Genomic DNA, 22,766 nt, shown 5'->3' on the forward strand with positions numbered 1-22,766 from the left:
AGAAAGTAGCAAAAATGAAAAACAATGCTACTCTTCTCATTAATTTTTTTCGTTTTAGAAAATATAGTCATTTTCATAAAATATGTTACTTATGTTAACATGTAATGGATTTGATAGTAATTTTAAATGAATTAATATTTTTAAATTTTCTCTATTTTAATCTCTAATACGGTAAATATCAATAGTTATGACCTATATAAACCAAAGCTAATTGAGTTCTCAATCATTTTTAAGAGTGTGAAGGGGTTCTGGGAACAGAAAGTTTGAGAACCGCTGCTATAGGAAAACCCACCTAAACCACAACACTAGGGTCCACCTTCAGAGAAGGAGAAAGCAACGTGGATGAATTCTTCCTTCTCCGCCAGGCAGTAATTGAGAAAATTTAAACCGGCTTGATGGCTGCAGTCCAGGAGCCCTCTTTGTAGGTGCTATTGAATTCCAGTCTCTTACTATGAAAACTTAACCACGAGCCCACAGATGGTTCAGCAGAGGCACTGGCCAAAGTAAAACTAAAACACAGCATATCTGAATAAGGCCCAGAGACAGGCGGATGCTGCCCTTTCTGTAGGAATCAAACTCCGCAGAATCGCAAGAAGGGATATTGAAACTTCAGTCAATTACCATCGAAGAGTACTTTCATAAAGGGGAAGCACGAGGAGGGTGACTTCCAAGAGAAAACTATAAAATACTCAACTTTCCCACTTCTAATAGGGAGCATAAAGACCTTATTCAAAAAATATAAGCTATATCTTAAGAGAGAGATGGGAATACCGTGTGTAATTTAACTCCATTTTACGGTCAGTTACCGGAGAACGAATGGAAGGGGAAAAGGAGAGAAAGAAGCGGAAAGGGGAAGAGATGTGGGGACAAGAAGTAGAGGAGTCTGGAGAAAAGAGATTCAGAGGGAGATGAGGAAAAGGAGTCATAAAGCCACACAGCCTGCGGGGACCTTAGAAATGAGCAAGGCTGGCTTCTTTACTTTCAGTGGGAATAGACAGAGGCCCAGAGAAGTTAAGTGGTTTGACCAAGTTCAGTGTCAGTACTTTAAGCCAGATATTCCGGCTTCTAAGCACGGAAAATACATAAAGAGAAGGGCCAACCAGAAAGGGGGATGGTTTGGGGAGGGAGTGACGGGAAGCATGAGTGGGAGTGTGTGGGAGGGGGAGGCAGAGAGAGAGAGAGAGGCAGAGAGGCAGAAAGACACTTATACACACACCACACACACACACCCCCAACAGGCAGTGAGGTCTAAGGCAGGTATTAATCTAATTAAACACTGTTTGTCACACCCTGACACTGCTACACACAACTAAAATTTGGAGACCACTGCACCAGGCCCAGTACTTCTAAACACTACTATGCGTAGAAATCACCTGGAGATCTTGTTAAAATGCAGATTCTTTTTTTATCTATGATTCTTTTTTTTTAATTGAAGTATAATTGACATAACATTATATTAGTTTCAGGTGTACAACATAATGATTCATTTGCATGTATTGCAAAATGATCACCACAATAAGGCTAGTTAACATCTGTCACCACACATTGTTACAAAATTTTTTTTTCTTGTGATGAGAACTTTTAAGATCTACTCTCTTAGCAACTTTCAAATATCCAATCCAATTATTAACTATAGTCACCATGCTGTACATTACATCCCCAGGGCTTATTTATTTTATAACTGGAAGTTTGTACCTTTTGACCCCTTTAACCCATTTTGCCCGCCTCCCACCTCCAGCATCCACCAATCTGTTCTCTGTATCTATGAGTTCTTATTTTTTTTTAAGAGTCCACATATAAGTGAGATCATATGGTATTGGTCTTTCTCTATCTGACTTATTTCACTTAGCAGAATGCCCTCAAGGTCCATCCATGTTGTCACAAATGGCAAGATTTCTTTTTTTTTTTTGTGGTTGAATAATATTCCATTATATATATATTTTTTTAATTTTCTTTGTCCATTTTTCATTATCCATTTATCCATCAGTGGACACTTAGGCCGTTTCCATGTCTTGGCTATTGTAATAATGCTGCAGAACATGGGGGTGCAGATATCTTTTTGAGTTAGTGTTTTCATTTTCTTTGGATAAATACCTAGAAATAGAATTGCTGGGTCATATGTAGTTCTATTTTTAATTTTTTGAGGCACCTCCATACTGTTTTCCATAGTGGCTGCACCAATTTACATTCCCACCAACAATGCAAAAGTGTTCCCTTTTCTCTACATCCTCGTAAAATGCAGATTCTGACTCTGTCCCCTACGGTGGGTCTGAGATTCTGCATTTCTAACACACTCCTGAGTGATGCTGATGCAACAGGTTCAAGGACCACACTTGCAGCAGGAAGGCTCTATGCTACTATGCTAACAGTTGTCAGATGTGGTCCCCGGACCAGCAGCAGCAGTAGCATTGCCTAGGAATTTGCTGGAAATGCAAATCTTCAGGCCCCACCCCAGACCCACTGAATCAAAATCTCCAGGGTTGGGGCCCAGCAATCTGTGCTTTAACCAGCCCTCGAGGTAATTCTGGTGCATGTTAAAGTTTGGAACAATTGCACTAGGCCCTAACGCCTCCCATCACCTTGTTACCTGTAATTAGCTAAACAAGTGTGGCAAATCTTTATGTTCAAGTCATTACTTTTCACTGGGCTGTCTGAAATTTCTGCTAGGAATTATCAACATTCCAATAATTCTTTTCAGATACACTTAAGGTTTGGGGACAACACTAAGATTGCGGGGCTCAAACATGATGCGCGATTAAGGAAGTACTTCCTGAGGCCTCTCTATTGGGCTCTCCTTGGCTTCCTCTAATTGGTTCAGACTTCCATGCATGGGGCTGAACTAAGAGATATTCCCAAAATCAACACTCAGAGATGAAAACAATCCCTGAAACTTTTGTCTTAGAGTAAAATATCCCCTTTAGCTCATTCCCACTTGCCCACTCGTAGCCCCTAGACCTGGCCCTAGATTCCTCAGGACCTAGGTTAATCCCAGGAGCTTTTGAATCTGGCCCCTTCTGAATGGAAATAACACAGTGGGACCCTTCAGATTCAAGAGTCACCCAAGCTTCAGACTCAGAAGTCCCCCTGGTCTTCCCAGCCCCCTGCAGTCATGAGCTCTGATGCAGAGATGGCCATTTTTGGAAAAGCAGCTCCCTATCTGCAGAAACCAGAGAAGGAGAGAATCGAGGCTCAAAATCGACCGTTCGATTCTAAGAAAGCCTGCTTTGCAGTGGATGATAAGGAATTGTATGTGAAAGGTATGATCCAGAGCAGGGAAAATGACAAAGTCACAGTCACGACCTTCGACGACCGGGTAAGTGTTGACCTCAGATGTCCTTGATAATATGGGCATCTTCATTTTCCTTTGGAGTAGAATATTAGAAATTCCATGCTGGTCCATAGGAATCTGAAGATAGAACAAAACTTACATTTATCTACTTTGTAGTGAAGTAGCAGATGAAAACTGCCATTGCACACGTTTGCTCCTGCCTCTTTCCTCCTCAGAAGACTTGGGCTTTGAGAGTTTTTGTGATGTTTGCTTTGGAGAAAGGGGGAAGGTGAGGGTGGAGGAGGTTGGACTATTTAAGGTAAACATGGTTGATTGTTGCTGGGTGGGCCAACCAAACCTAGCTCTCTAGGCTGCAGAGTGACTTACAGAGGAAGCTCCAGAGGCAATGCCTAGTTTAATGCAGAGAATTACAGTGCACTGTTCAATTCAACATTTACTAAACTCTCACCACGTCTAGGTCACAGTGTCCATCACTTGCAAATATAAGCAAATCTCAGCACTTGCTTTCCCCAAGTTGCCACATAGTGTAGGAATCAAGATGTGCACGGCAGGTATGAATCTCAGTTCACAAACTTGGACATACCAAATAGATTCATCTTTTTTTTATTTATTTATTTTTATTGAACTTAACTTCTGATTTCAGCTTCTTTTCACTGAGCTGGAAATAAATTTTCTTCAGTCATTCTTAGGGTCCTCCCCCAGAATTGTGCCACACTTTCTGAACCTTACACAGTACCACACTGGGGTCTCACTGCCTCCCCAAAGGATCTGCTAAGAAACAAGTCCAGTCTCTGAATCTTCAGGATACACAGACTTTTCCGTCTCCCCTTGTGCTCCCTTGGGTGTCTCTCTCTAGAGTAGGGCAGTGGGCAGAAGATCATCCTTTCCTCAAGAGATGTGGTCCATACCACAAATCCTCTTCCTTTTATCTTTTCAGCAGAACCCTCAAAGCTCTTCTAAGGACTTAGACTTTTGGAAAACAAAAGCCAGAAAGCATTATAGGCTCTTGCTCTTTTCTGCCCTATTTTCTACCTCTCCTGAGTAATGGAGTGCAGAGCCAGCTGTATGCTTGAGTCGGGGAGAAAGAAGGGAAAAAAAATGGAGAGGGGAAAATTAATTAATAGTCTCAAAATATTGTTCGGCCATGGACCATGCTGCAAGTCCAAATGTTTTAACTGTCAGAGCAGAGGTACAAGGAATTATGAAAGCCTTGAAAAGACAGGGGAGAGAGGAAATGGGTCATGGAAGAGGTAGCACTTAGGAAGAGCTTTGAAGGTTTCTAGATGTAATTTCAAAGAAGATATTCCAGACAAGGGAACCCACGTGAGCAGAGGTATTGAGGTTGAAATGCACAGACTGCATTGGAGTGGTTCTTTCCAACTTTCCAACATTTGTCTCATTGCAGTATTTAAAACAAATGGGGTAAACAGAGGCAACTTGCCCTGGCCCTGTCCACCCTGAGTCCCACCTGGCCACCCTGAGACCTAAAGGTCCCTATCGCTCTGCACACCTGCAACCTGCTCCTGACACACAGGATGGCGCGCTGCCTGGGGAGCATCAGACCAGACTTGGTTGCGCAGTTCAGCCAGAATTAGATTAATCAAGGACTGTTATTTACGGATCATCTCTGGGCATGGAAATGATCCATAAAGTTATCCATAGTAATGGGGTAATCACACCACAACATCTCACTACTTCCACCGTACTAGTAGAGTGAGGTATGGATCTTGGATCTCCCACTCATCACATGCTTTTTCTCTCAACACCCAGACACTCACTCTGAACAGTGACCAGGTGTTCCCCATGAACCCTCCTAAATTTGACAAGATCGAGGACATGGCCATGATGACTCACCTGCATGAGCCTGCTGTGCTGTACAACCTCAAAGAGCGCTATGCAGCCTGGATGATCTACGTGAGCACCCTTCAATATCTCTTTATTCCATCTATCTCTCTGAGTAAAAATAAGATCCATATGTTGCATATTTTGATTTTCTCAGACCTACTCAGGCCTCTTCTGTGTCACCGTCAACCCCTACAAGTGGCTGCCGGTGTACAACCCTGAGGTGGTGGCTGCCTACCGAGGCAAAAAACGCCAGGAGGCCCCGCCCCACATCTTCTCCATCTCTGACAACGCCTATCAGTTCATGCTGACTGGTGAGTAATTTCTTCCATTCAAATTTTTTAAAATAGTTTTTAGTTAATTATTCAAGCCCTTTAACTGGACTGGTTCTTAGTTATCCAAGCCCTTCACAGGCTTGGTCATCTGGTGCAATGATGCAAGTGACCTTAGGAGATTCACATGATTTTATGATGGAAAGCCAGGGGTGCAGTATCTTCCGTTACCAGTCATGATGCATAGGCCAGTGCTCATGAATGAAACTACACTAAAGACATGCTTCTTTGAGGGGAATGTGGAACATAAGGAGATGCCCTGCCCCCACCTCCAAAGAACTCCCCAACAAGGGCATGTTTGGAAGAGAGATTCTATTAGTAGCCAGTTAGGAATGCAAAGTTGGAGAAACAGACATAGCAATGTCCCTTCAGCTGTCTTCTTCCCCAGACGCAGGCTGCTATTTCTCCTCCCTAAATTGCCAGAACGGCACAGGAAATAGGGATGTGGTAATACTGTCACACCATCATGCCTAATATCACTTTTGTCTGTTCAACTTTCACCTGACTTGACTTGGCACAGATACAAGAAGTAGAAGCAAGCATCTGAGATCTAACGATGCTTAAAAGTCATCTAGAACAATGTGGCCCAAACATCAGTCGTTCCCTGTATCACCTTCATAATCCTAGTTATTTCTGCATACTTAATATTTTTCTTTAGATTGACTGAAATTACATCAGTTTTAAAAGGAAGATTAATATCACTGTTTGTATTAGTTTCCTGGAGCTGCCGTAACAAAGTACCACAGACTGGGTGGCTTAAAACAACAGAAATTTATTGTCTCACAGTTCTGGAGGCTAGAAGTCCTAAATCAAGGTGTTGGCAGGACCATGTTCCTTTTGAAAACTTCAGGGGAATCCTTCCTTCCTCTTCCTAGCTCTTAGGAGTTTGCTGGCAGTCTTTGGCGTTCCTTGGCTTGTAGAAGCATCACCTTGATCTCTACTTTCATCTTAACAAGGTGTTCTCCCTGTGTGCATCTGTCTCTAAATTGCCCATTTTATAAGGACACCAGACAAATTGGACGAGGGGTCCACCTTCTCAAGTACGACTTCATCTTAACTAATTACATCAGCAATGACCCTGTTTCCAAATAAGGTCACATTCTGAGGTACTGGGGGTTAGGCGTTATAAGCTCTGAGTCCGAAACTTGCTTTCTTTCTTAAAAAGGGAGATGAGAAAGCGCTAGTGAAGAGGTAAAGGTCTGTGAAGAAGAATAGCTTTCACACTGGGGGATTCACTCTTTGCATCCCATGCTGCCCATGTTACACATCCCACTTTTAGGAAATTGGCACAAATTGTTTCAAAGAAGATTAGAGATGCCTAAATTGTCACACCACTCATTAATGGCAAAGCCAGAACTAGAACCTATGTACTTTAACCACCCCTAATGTTGTCCAATTTTTATATTCTATTCTGCCTGTTTGATGTTTATTTGTTTCCCTTTGCTTCCCTCTGCATTTCTAGATCGAGACAACCAGTCCATACTTATCACGTGAGTAACCGTGTTTGCACCATGGTGACTTGGAAGCCAGGGCTGTCCCTTCCACTCTCCTTGGTCTCACTTACTTTTAAATTGACAGCGGAGAATCTGGGGCTGGGAAGACTGTGAACACCAAGCGTGTCATCCAGTACTTTGCAACAATTGCAGTTACTGGAGACAAGAAGAAGGAGCAGCAGCCAGGCAAAATGCAGGTGAGCAGCTCCCTGCACCGGAGGCTTGCTGGAATAAGTATAACTGAAATCCACGTGAGCACCAAGTGTATGCGGGGCTTTGTGCTCAGCGAACATGCACAGCACAGGGTCTTGCCCCAGGAGTGCTTATGAGGCAAGGCAGGAAGTGGTCCCACCTAGCGGGCTCAGGCTCTAGCACCAGCTCCACCAGTACCACCGAGTGACGTTGAGCAACTGCACATCCTCCTCTGGCGAAGGAATGGTTTAGGCCAGTGGTTCTCAAACTGGAGCGCACATCAGAATCACCAGGAGAGCTTGTTAACAACTGATTGCTAGGCCCCACGCCCAAAATTTCTGATTGAAATTCCTATCTCACGTTCACAATCCTGATAATTTGCGTTTCTAACGTGTTCCCACTGTTCATGCTGCTGGTCCAGGAATCACGCTTTGAGAATCACTGGCGGGACAGTAGTTTCCGAACTGCTCTGGAGCCAGAAAGATAAGCTATCATGGGGGGTGAGGGTGAAAACTATGCTTTCTATAGGTGCTTCTGAGCAATAATTCTCATGAAATATTTTTTGCCACTTAAAATTTTTTTTGAGAACCACTATTTTTATCGTATGATCTCTTGGGTCGCTTTCATTGCTCACATTCTATTTATACTTCTGAACCCAAAGGTCTATATTAGAGGGGTTGTGATGCATACAGTAACAGAGGTATATATTCTAAAAATCCATGATTTATAATGAAATGTTATCGGAGAAGAAAGACTGAGAAATCAAGATGGAGCCTGGAATCTGGTGCAGCCAAAAGTCACTTTGATGCTATACTAAAAAGACCCTCTCTAGGACGGGACACTGAAGACTCCTTGGGTTGGAGGTGGGGGTGGGATTGGGTATCTCCACACATCTGCACTGGCCACCAGGCTAGGCTGGTCCACATCTCTGCTTGGACCCTGCCCAGAGCACCTATACTTTTGGGTCATCAAGGGGCTACTTCGGAAGTCCAAAGTCCTCTCTTTTCCCTTTCTTGTTTATTATTAGGGGACCCTGGAGGATCAGATCATCCAAGCTAACCCCCTACTGGAAGCCTTTGGAAACGCCAAGACCGTGAGGAATGACAACTCCTCAAGATTTGTAAGACCCAGTCCAATTTTCCACCACCCGCAAAAACCAAATCTTTTCCCCAAATGCCACATAAACTAGAATATACCTGGCCTTATTCTACCCCCAAGCGATTCAGATCAATCTACCCAACTGGGGTATTCTGATACACTTTGAGGAACATGTTGGCTTGTTCCCAGCAGAGAGAGGATCTAGCTATCCTTCCCTGACTAGTGAACATCACCTCTGAGTATTCTGAAGTCATAGTAATTCAGATTCCACAAGTAGACAGCAATTTCCTAATGCTAAAATTGATCTCTCTAGGTGGGAACATTTTAAAATGCTGAAGTACATTGAACAATATCCATTGGCTTATTAGCCACAGAAACCTTAGTGTGAACTAAGTTAGCAGATTTGAACTCCTCCAATTTATGAGGCATTGGGAGCAGGGAAAACCCGGTGAAGGCAGTAGAGCTCAAAAATTGGGAATAGGTTGATATTGAAGATATTGAAGGATATGTTCTGTCCTCCAACATTTCACTCAGGATTAATTCAACCAAAGAGGCATTTACTTCCACATTGGCAAATAAACAAACATCCAGCCCTCTACCTAATTTCACTGGCCAGTGGAGCAAGTACCCTGAGGTGAAGCCCTCATTTATTCCTGTAGTTGCAGAAGTACATCAGAACTTCACACGTCTCAGTAGTTGGATAATCACAAGCTTGCATTTTATTGTCACCTCTCAAAGACAAAATGGTCATGGATGAGAAAGTAAATGCATCCGTCGAAGACTGTGACTCTGAGCCTTGACCTTTCTTTCTTTCCCTTGGTCGTCTGTGCATTGGCCACTTGCACATCTGTCTTCCTAGGTGTACAACTAAACTCTTCCTTGTAGAGGATCTGGGTGCAAGTCACACAGCAGAGATATGTTACACATGCTTGGACCAAGTTAGTTGCTGTGCTAACCAGGCACCAGCTTAAAGAGGAAGACAATGCCTTCCTCTTCTCACTCCCATTTATTTAGTTGATAGGCCTCTCTTCTTGGCCCTGACCCAGAAGTTACAATCATTCCAGTTTTTCTGTCCACCTTCCACCCTCCAAACATTTGCAGGCTGAGTGACTTCTATCATCTTCCATTAAGCAGCTAAAAATCCTGAAGACCCAACACTTACGATTCCCACATACCTCCATGACCCTTCACTAACTCTTCTTAGGCTTCATTCAGAAATATTGAGAACACTATTGAGTACCAACTACAATCCAGACTCTGTGGGTGAAGAAGCAAAGCAACATTTTTTTGCCCTTAAACATGCTCACAGTATAGTAGAGACCAATTAAACAGATACTATAAGAAGGGAGTGCACACTCACACACACACACACACATACACGCACATAAACATATATAAAATTTCACCTCTCACTCCCCCAAAAACAGGAGGAATCTAACACTCAGTGGGTCTTTGGGAGCCTGAGACCTAGGTTTGCTTGTAGTAAGCAGTAAAGGAAACTGAGGCAAGAAATCTCAGAAGTAACACTCAGAGACAAAAAAGAAGACAGACAGATGATCCAACCAGGTTATCAATTCAAAGGTGTCATGAAGATTTTGAGAATCCAGGTACAAGCAAGATAAAAACCAAGAAGACAGTCTGGCATGGGGTGGTCCCAAGCAGAGAGGTGGGCATCCCCTGAGCTGTAGAAAGGAGCTGTATCACCTCCCCTGTGACCCTACACTTCCCACCCACCCGTGGTAGCACCTAACAGAGGCCAGCCACAGCACCATATAAATACAATAACTGTGGTGTTTGTCAACGTGCCATTGGACAGGGGAAGTTCATTCGGATTCATTTTGGAGGCACGGGAAAGCTGGCATCGGCGGACATTGAAACCTGTGAGTCCAAACACTCTGTTTGGTACCTTGGTATTTGGACACAGAGGCATCTCTCAGGAGCCTGATATCACATGATTTTTTGTTACTTTAGATCTCTTAGAAAAATCCAGAGTGACATTTCAGCTATCCAGTGAGAGAAGTTATCATATTTTTTACCAAATCATGTCAAACAAGAAGCCAGAACTAATTGGTAAGTTCTTAGGATAGTGTCCTCATCTTCTCATCTTTAAATCAGTCACATTGGAAAAAAACCCCAGAGTAAGTTGTGCATGAGATGCTCAAGGGATCTTCGTGTCTCACAGACCTGCTTCTGATCTCATCTAATCCCTTCCACTTCCCTTTCGTGAGCCACGGAGAGGTCACCGTGGCCAGCATTGATGACAGTGAAGAACTGTTGGCGACTGATGTAAGCATTTTATTTATTCACGTATTTAAGCATGGAATTATTGAGTTTATGAACTGAGAGGCACCTTAGTGGTCTAATGAGAAACCTGGGATGCAGAGATGCTAAGCGATTAGACCCAACATCTCAGAGAATTAGTGCAGATTACTCCCCTCTCCGCTCAGCTCCACTTCACAAGACTCCAAAAGGGGAAAGCAGAAAGTTCTCCAAGGCAGGCCTTCAGTTTTATTCTTGAGCATTTTAATTAGAATAAATTTTTGCATGTATAAGGTTTTGTTGGAAGTTTTCGGGTTACAAAACCATCTACACGTTTCTTTAAAAAAATCTAGAAAATACAGAAAAGTATAAAGCAGTAAAAAAAAGCCACCCCACTCTGTACAGCTGCTCCTTTCCTCCTGCTGCCTACCACCTCAGGCTCACCTTATACACCCACCTCCTCAGCATGCCTGTCAGGCCTCTGGCCTTTAGCTTTGGGGAGTTGAGAACTTACATATGTTAGGAATGAGATAAATGGCTGTACCTGCATTTTCTCATTTAAGCCTCAAAAAGCCCTTTGGGATAGGTTCCACTATTGCCCCCTTTCACAAAGGTAGATGCTGAGTCTTAGAAAAAGTACATAATTTGCTTGAAGATACGGAATTTGTAAACGAGAGAGAGTGTTTGAACCCAGGTCTGCCCAACCCCAGAATTTGCATTTTTAACTAAAATATACCATCTCTCAGCCATTAATCTCCACCCCTTAAGCTCACCCCCAATTAAGCTCCGCCCTCAAAAAAGTTGCAAGAGCTTGTGGAAAGGGGTCTTGTCTTGTCCTAGGGACGTTGCCCAGTGCCCAGCTTCTTGGCCTTCATTGTGTGACATTTCTAGGTGACACTAATTGTTTTAAGGCAAGTAGAAAGTTTTCGCGATCAAATAAACTTTGGTTAACTTAAGTCTAGCTGTTACGTATTTTTAAGCAGGTTTCCCCAGCCTTTACTAACTGATGAGTACAGAAAGGGCAGGTTAATGACCCATGCGAGGCCTCCAGCCCCCAAGAAAGGCCCTCCTGCGTAATTCTAAAAGTCGCCAAGGGTGCCTCAGGTCCTCAGCGTAGATCCCCTGCTGCCAGGAGCCGCTCTTGCTCCTCCCTCTCATGGGGCTTCTGGGAGACGGTTTAGGGCTGAGTAGAGGGGGATTGCTTCCTTCTCCAAGGGACTGCACTCTCCAGGAAGCTCCCCAGGCAGTACTGCTTTCACCTGGTTCCTCTCAGCTTTTAGCGCAAGTTCTTTCCCTTTTAACCTACAGTGACCCTTTCTTAGGACATAGATCTGCAACTGCCAGGGTGGGATATGGATTCAAGGGGGGCCATCAAGGCCTCAGTATCTCTCCTGCCCTTGGTCAGCTCCTAGCATGGACTCTTCCTCCCCCAAAAGGGGGCGCCACCCCAAGAATGCCTCACTTCAATACCATGCTGATCCTGACCTACTGGGTCTGTCTCACCAGCTCACCAGATGTGTCCAGACATGTTTTAACCCCACCCATGGACATTGTTTAGGCTCAGGCTGAAAACCCTGCTACACAATCAATATGTATATCCCAGAGGATTTTCTAGTTGAAACCTTTGTGGTGGAAGATGGGCCAAGTGGTTATAAAACCAAACCAGCACCTGCTGTAGGGTTTGAATTGACCCAGCGACGCTCTGGTCCCAGTTTTATCACATCCTGCCTGCATGACTTGGGGCAGGTGACTTACCCTCTTAGAATCTCAGTTCTTCACCTGTAAATTTGGAAAAATCGGTACACCTATAGGGTTTTCATGGGCACTTAATGAGATAACATATGGATGGTGCCTAACCCTGTGCCTAGCACATAGAGAGACTCTGCAAACATTTGCCCCTTTCTCATTTGAAAAATGATGGCATTTCCTTTGATAATCTTCCCTTCCAGTTCTAATATTCTATGATGCCATATTGTCTCAATTCTGAACAATACTGGAATTCCTGGATTACCACGTGAAACCCTCAAGCTGTTGGACACAATTTCTTGGATACTATCCATGAGACTTCCTTCTCCCAGTATCACACAATGGTTCCCAATAGTATCATCTAGAAAACAGCCCCCAAATCTGTGTACAGTGGGAAAGGATTGTAATCAGTTCTTATTGGATGAGAGAAAGCAGATTATTCACATTTTCTTCCCATAATCTCCACCAACCCACACAAACATGTTAAAGAAATGGTTTTTAACCCCTAACTTACCATACCCCACCTGTCGTCCACTTATTTGGGCAAGTGCTGTCTCACATGCTATACAAAAAGGTGAAGTTTTTGCCAGGAAAAACCTCCATTTGGATCCCTGAGTCCTACTGTGATGGCTCTCCTTTTTTAATTCCCAGAATGCCATTGACATCCTGGGCTTCAGCTCAGAGGAGAAAGTTGGGATCTACAAGCTCACGGGGGCCGTGATGCATTATGGGAACATGAAGTTCAAGCAGAAGCAGCGAGAGGAGCAGGCGGAGCCAGACGGCACAGAAGGTAACCACGTCTGGGAAGGGGACTGGGTCTGACTCTGCCTCTGTTCACAAGTGGACTCTGCTATATGAGAGAAACTTTGTGTTCATCTCAAGAGCTGCTCTTCAAATATTGTACAAACCGAATTCGAGACGTCTCAAGCTCATTGTACATGGGATGAGGAAGTCCATTCACTTGGTCAAGGAATCCTATAGTGCCAAATCCTTAAATACAAAAAGTATCATTCTCATAAATGAATAACCACTATCCACTCTGCTACCTCTCACCATCACAGTTTCCCTGTTATTTTAAGGTGGATATCCATGAAAGGATATGGTTAAGTGAACTTCACTTTCTCTCTGTGCATATCATTATCAATACCCAGAATGTTGTTCTAATACCCCAGCCTACGACAAGGCCTTTTATAAGGTGGCAGCTAGGTTTCTTCCTCCCATCGCTTTCTCTTCCACTCCGACATCTGTAGAACTTGACCGTGAACCAAGGACTGGTGTACATATGTTCTTCCCCATGATTCTGACCTGGATGGTCTCACCCTCCTCTTCTGCCTCATCCCTAAGATGCCTGGAAATAGAACAGAGGGCAGTGGGAGGAGCTAACAGCTGCAGGGCCCACCCACCATATGCCCTGCTCATCGGGCCTCATATCTCTTGCACTACATCTTACAAGCTCTGTGAGTAAAAGGCTGGTTTGTCCCTAATAATTCTACCTTTTGTAATATCCCCACACTGTGTGAAGCAGCATGTCTTGAACCCCAGATGACAGAAGGGAATAGTAGCCTTGAATTAAAGACCAGGAAAATATATATGACTTTATCACTGCCCATAAAGGCTTACCTGGTTAGGTTAGGTTTGTCCAGGATAATCTTTTCATTAACTCAAAATGAACTGATTAGTAACCTCATCACAGGGGTACTATCCCATCACATTCACAGATTCCACCCACAGGCAAGTGGAGGGGATTATACAGGGAGTGTACACCAGGGGGCACAAATCTTGAAATCCTGCCTATCACAGTGGTGCATGCTAAGAAACAGGAGAGAAACTCAGTGTTCAATGCAGCAAGCACTTCTGATTGGGGTAATCAGGGAAGGCTTCCTGGTGGGAGGGAGTGACTGACATGGACTTTGAAGGATGGGTAGGATTCTAAAAGTTGTGAGAGAGAGAGCAGTCTAGGCAGAAGGAACATCATGAGCAAGTGGGCAGAGGAAGGAATGTGATGGGGACTCAGGAGCAGAGAGTGGTCCACTTTGACTACAGAAGAGGATACATGTAGTGGATTTGTAAGAGATGAGAATTAAAAAGTGATTATTTTGGCATCAGTTTGAGAAGGCCTTGAGTGCTAGGATAAATGGTTTAGAATGTGTGTAGTAGGCACTGGAAGCCATGGACGCTCCAAGTAGCAGGGGCAGTATGTGTGACAGCCTGGAATTACTCTGTGAGCAGTCAGACTCACCAAGAGTGCGGAGCCTTGGGGAAAAAATGTATCAGGCTCCTCAGCAAGGGCAGACCATATTGATATGTATCATGGCAGGGTCCCAGGACCTCTTCCTGACAGCTATGTCTTCAGTGTTTAGGAGCAGAGAGAGCCTGAAAAAGGGGAAAGTGGGGGGCCGTGATCAGGGCCTGAGCTCCTCTGGTGATGGTACCAAACATTTTCTGAGTGTTCCCTATGCACCAGGCCCACTTCACAACAACCCGGTCAATGGGGTACTGTCACCATCCCCCAGCTTACAACTCACAAAACCGAGGCATAAAGAAGCAAAACCAAAATCTGAACCCAGGAAGTCTGACTCTAGAGCCCAGGCTTTCTGCCACTATCTTATTCCACAACTCTTAAAAACATTGGAGATGCCAGCTATTTTGTAGGTGAAATGAGCAGGATTTGGTGCCTGTCTGAACACAGGCATGTCAGGGGTGAGAAGGAAGGATGTAATCATCCAAGCTTTCAAGTTTAAGTGACTAGAAGAATAACCATCCATCCAAATGGACAAAGCAGGAAGAGGGGATAGTTTGAGCAAAGAGTAAAGCACACATTTGGCCTCTTATTAAGTACTTAACATATACTGCCCTGGATTTTTGTTAACTTGTCTCCCCAACCAGCAGTAAGCTGCTGGTCCCAACCAAGGAGGAGGTGTCTCTGGGGAGCAGCATTTCTCTACTTTCTCAGTGAGCGCAATGCAGGGAGCCAAGTCCATCCCAAAGTCAACTGAACTCCCAATGGACTATATGAAATTGCCAACATTCAACCACTTTTGATCATCTCCAAACACTTGAAGGCTGGGTCAAGGTTTTGTACTTCTTTCTCATCTTGCATAAATTAGGAAGATGCTTAACATATATTGTTAATTGTCCAGATGGTACCTCCTTTCCTTGTACACCATTTTGTTGTATTATCAGACTCCAATATTACTATGTAACTATATCTTTTTTTAATGAAATTTAAATACTAGTAGGTCAAGATCAACCTACACTTGAACATTGCATTTAAAAGGCAAATTGAAAGTTCTTGAAAACTTGGGACCCTGGACCATGGGATTGAAGCTTCATTGGACAAGCCCAGGCCTGGTGCACGTGGAAAACGTAAAAACATCAAAGAGGATGATAGAAAACATTTCTGGGAGGACCCAGGGCCTGATTAGACACTTTGCGGCTGCTGTTTTTGTGTGACACCATTTCTCCTCTTCCTTCAGTGGCTGACAAAGCTGGATACCTGATGGGTCTGAATTCCGCAGAAATGCTGAAAGGCCTGTGCTGTCCGAGGGTGAAGGTTGGGAATGAATACGTCACTAAAGGGCAAAATGTCCAGCAGGTAATGGAGAAGCTCTGAATCCAGTTGACTCACGCATTTTGCTATTTTAACCATCATCTTAAAATCCTTTTGGTTGCAAATATCAGAAATACATATGAAAGGGGCTTCAGGATTAAGGGGGACTTCATTCTTATGCCTTAAGGGTAACTCAAGGTATTCGAATTAAGGAATGCCCATTGGGCGCCATGAACCCTCTGGAGCCAGGCAGCCTCTCTCCACCTCCTTCTCTGGGGCTCCATGGGCTGTCATCTCTCTCCTTCTCTGTTGTGTCCTCGTCAGGCAAATAAGCTTTCACCACCTCTCCAGCTGTGACCACCCCATACCTCCCAAGGAGTGTTCATATCCATGGTTCCAGCCTCACCCTGAAACTGAGACCAGTGTCTTTTGATCCCAATTCCAAATTCTCAGGAGAGACACACTGTTTAATCCAACTTGGATCAAATGCCCACCTCTGGTTCAATGAAGTATGGCCAGGGGCTAGAGTCATGTGTTATAACCATGGATGTTAGAAAACTATCTTGGTAAATGGGATAATTCACAGAAAAAGCGGAACATCATGAGCTGGGCAAACGCCTCAAAAAATATTTAATATTAGGTTGAACTATATGAATTGCCACTCTCCAACTACTTTTGACCTTCAAGGTGTCAACTTCATGTGTTTCAACTTTATACAACCATAAAAACACTAATTTGAGGGTTGAGTGAGTGATCTTTCTTCAAGGTGACCAACTCTGTGGGTGCTCTGGCCAAAGCTGTCTACAAAAAGATGTTCCTGTGGATGGTCGCCCGCATCAACCAGCAGCTGGACACCAAGCAGCCCAGGCAGTACTTCATCGGGGTCTTGGACCTCGCTGGCTTTGAGATCTTTGATGTGAGTTGTTTGGGTAAATGACTGGCCTAAAACAGCCCTTCCAGTTTGTGTCTGCTTTGTTGAATCCCCACTGGATTTTCCAAACTCACTCAAACTCTTTGGTATTTGAAACACCCAGTTCAACAGCCTGGAGCAGCTGTGCATCAACTTCACCAACGAGAAACTGCAACAGTTTTTCAACCACCACATGTTCGTGCTGGAGCAGGAGGAGTACAAGAAGGAAGGCATCGAGTGGACCTTCATCGACTTCGGGATGGACCTGGCTGCCTGCATCAAGCTCATCGAGAAGGTAGAAAAATAAATGCTGCTGCCCTGGGACAGCTCCTCCGTGGTTGGGACAATCACCTCTTTCCTCTAACTCTTCCCTGATAACAGACGGTGCCCCTAATTCCACTCCCCCAGGCTGTGAGCCTTCAGCTAGCTGAATCCCCTTGTGCAGAAAGGGTAAGTGTTTGGAAAGCACCCAGAATCCATTCAGACACCTAAAGAGGTGCTTGGGTAGTTAAGATCCAAGGGCTCAGTTATCCCCAAGAACGTGAATTGGAGCCCAGTGGGGACTGTGGCATTTCATACCTATCTGACATGTCCAAAGATCTGAGGAGGAGGGATCATGGAGCAGTGGGGTTCTTAGAGGAACATCACTATGAAAACAGCAGATGACATTAACTTTTAAAAAAGGAATTCCCATAACGTTTGAGTACCAGTCCTGTTGGAATGAGTATATCTTCTTAAGATGGCTACTGAGAAATCCGGATATTATTGTTTAAAGTATTACTCATATTACTTTATGGCTATGTGTGTAACTTTACATGTTTCTGTAAACCCATTGCTAAAAGTGAGCTACATGTATATGCACAGAATTTCATTCCACGTTCTTCTGTTCAGCAAATATTAAGTACATACTATATGTCTAACACGGTTCTGTGATCGCACCCAGCAGACCAACGGCCTTCCTCTCAGAGTGCTCACATGCCAGTGCTCCTAGTAACAGAACAACTGCACTAAAGAAGTTGTCTTTGGCACCTGCAGACAATGGAGTCACTGGGATGTAACATTAAATGCTGAGGCGTAGTCTGTTATCCTCCTTCCAGCCTATGGGCATCTTCTCCATCCTGGAAGAGGAGTGCATGTTCCCCAAGGCCACAGACACCTCCTTCAAGAACAAGCTGTATGACCAGCACCTGGGCAAGTCCAGCAATTTCCAGAAGCCAAAACCCACCAAAGGCAAGGCTGAGGCCCACTTTGCGCTGGTGCACTACGCCGGCACCGTAGACTACAACATTGCTGGCTGGCTTGACAAGAACAAGGACCCCCTGAATGAGACCGTGGTCGGGCTGTACCAGAAGTCTTCGCTGAAGCTGCTGTCCTTCCTTTTTTCCAACTATGCTGGTGCAGAAGCAGGTGAATGTTTTTTCCCCTTGAAAAGCTCTGTGTGATTACTCATAATCCAAAGCTGCTCCTGAAGAACCAATAGTGGAAAATGAGCTTCAGGCTGAGCTTAATGTATCTGTCTGTCTCTGATCTCCATTTTCCTTTCTCCTATTCTTCCTCCTCCTTAAGAGATTGAGTTCTGTGGAAGTAAACAGGGCCTCTCAGTGGACACAACAGCCAATACCACATTCTTTGATGGTTTTTTTATTGCAGTATAATTCATATAAGTAAAATGCACACAAAAAACTTAAGTGATTTTTGGTATATTTACAGGGTTGTGCAACTACCACCATTACCTAATTTGAGAAAATTTCATCACCTCATAACCCATTAACAGTCATTTCTCAGTCCCTTCCTCCCTAGCCCCTGGCAACTACTAATCTACTTTCTGTCTCTATGAACTTGTCTACTCTGGACATTTCATGTAAATGGAATCATATAATACATGACCTTTTGTGTCTGGCTTCTTTCACTTAGCCTAATGATTTCAAGGTTGTTCTGTGTTATAGCATTGATCAGTACTTCACTTCTTTTTATAGATGAGTAATATTCCGTTGTATGGCTATTACACATTTTGTCTATCCACTCATCAGTTGATGGACACTTGAGTTGCCTCAACTTTTTGGCTATTGTGAAGAATGCTGCTGTGAACATTTGTGTATACAAGTTTCTATGTGGGGGCCAGCCCGGTGACGCAAGCGGTTAAGTGCGCGTGCTCCAGTTCGGCAGCCCGGGGTTCGCAGGTTCGGATCCCGGGCGCACACCAACACACGGCTTGTCAAGCCATGCTGTGGCGGTGTCCCATATAAAGTGGAGGAGGATGGGCATGGATGTTAGCCCAGGGCCAATCTTCCTCAGCAAAAAGAGGAGGATTGGCAACGGATGTTAGCTCAGGGCTAATCTTCCTCACAAAAAAAAAAGTTTCTATGTGGACATGTGTTGTCAGTTCTCTTGAGTTTATACCTAGGAGTGGAATTGCTGAGTCATATGGTAACTCTGTGTTTAACTTTTTGAGGAACTTCCAGATTGTTTCCCAAAATGGCTGCACAAGCCAGTATCACTTGTTAAGATTATTCATATATATATATATATATATATACACATTTAAAACAATTGCCAAATACGGTTTAAAAATTATGGACTATCTTAAAGCATAAATTTAACAAATTAGTGTTTTTAATTAGAAGATATATGCAATATAATCATTCATTCTATAATTAGATCATTTTTAAAAACTAATGTCTGGTGTACTTTGGGCAGTATGGAATATTAAAAACAGGCACAAATTTAAACTTGAATGACGAACATCATCTTTGAATCTAATCAGGGTACTCTGTAACTGTATTGCATAACCTCACTTAGCGATGACAACAAGACCCTAAATATAAGGCAGTAAATAAATATAAGGATCTGGGGAAGTGGCTTTCTTGCCTCCCTTCCCCTTACCCAAACACACGTTCACGCTAGACCCTGGGGACAAGGAGAATGGAGTGAGAGGAGTGTGGGGGCATGAGACGTGACATGTCCCTAAAGACTGAATCTTGATTACCTATCAGAGGCTAAATCTGAAACTGAGACATTCAGAAAAAGTAGACGCAATATCACTGATTGCAACTTAAACTGGTAAATTGGGTTGTTTCTTTTAGACAAGAAAAAAAAATCGACTTGTAGAACATTCTTGAGAAACTTCGGTTGTATTACTTCCAGTTGCTTCCTCGTTAAGAGATAAGCAGGGACTGAAGAATAAGAGGTAAACTCGTGAAAGAAACTACAGTCGTCAAGGGGGATGTGTCAATCTTGCCAACTACTCAGTTGTCTGCCGTGTCTGATTTCTGAAGGAAAAGATTGCACTTTGATGCTGAGAGTCTAAGTTACCCTCCCGGTTAAATGCCACCCACATCCCACCTCACCTATTCCCTCAGTGACAAAGATGAGCGTCCCCAAATCTGAGTAGTTTGGAGGCAGGCTAAAAACAAACAGGTAACCCTCCGCTCTGTGACGTCAAAAGAAAACCGAAACTCTGGTTTCAGGGCTGGGAAGGAGTGGTTTAGAAAACCCCTGTCCTGGGGCTGCAGCTGACACACCCTCTGTCTGTCTGTCTCCAGGTGACTCTGGGGGAAGCAAGAAGGGCGGGAAGAAGAAGGGATCCTCCTTCCAGACCGTGTCGGCTGTGTTCAGGGTTGGTGTTCCAGCAGCTTCCACGTTCGGTGGTTTTTCTGCCTGGGGAGCTGGCACTTGCTCAAGTAAATGTGCTTTGTCCTGGTTTGTGTCCCAGGAAAATTTAAACAAATTGATGACCAATTTAAGGAGCACTCACCCTCACTTTGTACGATGTCTGATTCCCAACGAGACCAAGACTCCTGGTGAGTAAGAATCTGTCAAAACAGCGCTCCCTGAAATGTGTGCAAAATTCTGTGTGTGTGTGCACACACACACACACGTTTCCCTGAGGAAAGGGTTACAGTCTTTATCACTATATATAGTGACTCTATGGATAGGTTATATATATATAGTCTTATCAAAAAGTAGTCTATGAAATAGGGATGCCAGATTTAGCAAATAAAAATACCAGATGCCCCGTTAAATTCGAATTTCAGATAAACAGTGAAAAATTTCTTAATATAAGTATGACTTATGCAATATTTGAGATATACTAAAAATTATTCACTGATTATCTAAAATTTGAATTCAACTGGGTATCTTGTATTTTATTTGGCACCCCTACTATGAAATCTTATCCAAAATATTGTATGTACGTATAGAGGTACATTGGATCCATCACTTTCATCAGCTTCTTAAAGGGCTCTGTGGCTCCCTTCCTCCAAAGTGGAGAACCACTACATCTGGCAGATAATCATCTTAGATATTCCATAATTAAAACAGCATCAATAGCAACTGTTTTCTGAGCCTATACTGTATGTCAGTCACTTTATTATATGATCTCTACTGCTTACAATTGTTTTTGTGAGATAAGTATAATAGCTCCACTTTACAGATGAGAAAACTGAGACTCAGAGAACACATATATAGATATGGAACACTCTGCAGTAGCCTAGCTCTTTAACCATCACCCAGTCCTGATTCACAAATATTCTTAGCGTGTAGCTGTGTTTCAGGGTCATTGTTACAAAGAGAAACAAACTGTCACCCGGAACTGTGGCCACGAGGTGGCCCACCCACAACCGAGCTGTTCCGTCCCAGACGTGGACCCCGGCCTGTGAGTAAAGTCCCACCTCTGCAGTGTCACAGGTGAACAGAGGAATCAGATGATAGAGGAAAAACCCAGGTCCACCTATTACTGCCTGTGGGACCCCACACCAATACTTTAGCTTTCTGCTCCATAAAACAAGAATTAAAATGAGCATTTTATTCATTCATTCACTCGGTTAGTTAGTTATCCATTCATTCATTCATTTGTTTGTTTAATGAGAGCTTATAAAGTGTTTACTCACTTTGTAAATATTAACTCATCGAACCCACCTTAGAGGGTTGTTGTGAGGATTAAATGAGCCAGGACATGTCAACCATTTAAAATAGGGCTGAGCACATTGTGAACACTCAGTAAATGTTGGCTGTCAATTAGAATAATAATTATTATTGTTATTCTTAGAACAATAATTATGAGAATAATATTACGTATAATAATAATGAGAATAATAATAATAATATTGTGGGAATTACTATTATTATTATTACTGAAAACCAGAAACTTTAATTTCCCAAACAACCCGTCTGCTATATTTAGTGAATTCCTCTTCCGGGGAAGTTAGGTTTTGAAGTCTGAGTTAAAGGCAAAACCAGCCGCACTGATTTGGCGCGCCTTGTCTGTGGCAGGCTGCACCCCTCCCAGTGCTCCTGGCACAGTCAGTTTCTCCTCCAGCGTTGGAACAGAGCTGTTTCTTTGGTTAAGCATCAAACAAAATCAGTGGCATGTATGTAGGTGTTTTGTCATAAAGAAAATTGATTTCCATTGTTGTTATTGTTGGGCCCGTATTTGCACAAATCAAACATGTGTGTGGCATGATTCTTCTATGAAGCACATGTCTGCAGGTATCAGGTGACAGGAGGATGGATTGAACCTCTGTGGGTTCAAACTGTGCCTCTAGGGGTTCCAGGGCTTTTGGTAATCCACTGGATTACTTTTTCCCTTGGATGATAGATTTTGGTGAGATCTCTGTCCTCTCTTCCCCATTTGGCTTTTCCTTTGCTCTGGCACCCCTCTGTTTTCCGTCTCATTTCTGGGAACAGACTAACATGCTGATACACGACCCTGGGCCACACCTTAGAAAGCACCTGGAGTGACCTCTTCATTTTCTAGAACAGGAATTGAGACGATGGAGACTTCCGTGCCTCCCCAGGGCACCCAGAGCTGGGCTGGAATCATGGTCCTGGATCAAATCGCAAGCCCCTTTCCCCACCCACAGGCACATTTGTGCGTTGTAGCTGTTCCCCTGCTGTCCTCCAGGGCTTCACTGCACGGGTTCTCTTCCTGCCAGCTGGAGCAGGAGCCCCCTGGAACAGGCGTCAGGCTCCATCCCTCTCACTCTCCTCTGTGCAAGCGTGGGTCCTGCTGAATGTGTGCTGTTGGCTGCCCAATGGTTGACTCGCTGCTGTTATC

At 43.7% G+C, this 22,766-nt stretch overlaps 1 protein-coding gene across 1 annotated transcript in view; it reads left to right on the plus strand.

The window, feature by feature from the left end:
• The first annotated feature begins 3,109 nt into the window (after window positions 1-3,109).
• MYH13 (myosin heavy chain 13) overlaps window positions 3,110-22,766 on the plus strand; it is a 48,262-nt gene continuing 28,605 nt past the window's right edge. Inside the window, exons 1-16 of the mRNA XM_058559446.1 lie at window positions 3,110-3,313; window positions 5,060-5,203; window positions 5,289-5,445; window positions 6,926-6,953; window positions 7,042-7,153; window positions 8,176-8,268; window positions 10,063-10,126; window positions 10,218-10,316; window positions 10,429-10,532; window positions 12,903-13,041; window positions 15,728-15,846; window positions 16,568-16,717; window positions 16,836-17,006; window positions 17,809-18,118; window positions 20,254-20,327; window positions 20,424-20,511. Coding sequence (XP_058415429.1) covers window positions 3,110-3,313; window positions 5,060-5,203; window positions 5,289-5,445; window positions 6,926-6,953; window positions 7,042-7,153; window positions 8,176-8,268; window positions 10,063-10,126; window positions 10,218-10,316; window positions 10,429-10,532; window positions 12,903-13,041; window positions 15,728-15,846; window positions 16,568-16,717; window positions 16,836-17,006; window positions 17,809-18,118; window positions 20,254-20,327; window positions 20,424-20,511 — 2,056 coding nt within the window. The remainder of the gene's footprint in view (window positions 3,314-5,059; window positions 5,204-5,288; window positions 5,446-6,925; window positions 6,954-7,041; window positions 7,154-8,175; window positions 8,269-10,062; window positions 10,127-10,217; window positions 10,317-10,428; window positions 10,533-12,902; window positions 13,042-15,727; window positions 15,847-16,567; window positions 16,718-16,835; window positions 17,007-17,808; window positions 18,119-20,253; window positions 20,328-20,423; window positions 20,512-22,766) is intronic.

The sequence above is a fragment of the Diceros bicornis genome, chromosome 18 (assembly GCF_020826845.1).
Source record: "Diceros bicornis minor isolate mBicDic1 chromosome 18, mDicBic1.mat.cur, whole genome shotgun sequence".
Classification (NCBI taxonomy): Eukaryota; Metazoa; Chordata; class Mammalia; order Perissodactyla; family Rhinocerotidae; genus Diceros; species Diceros bicornis.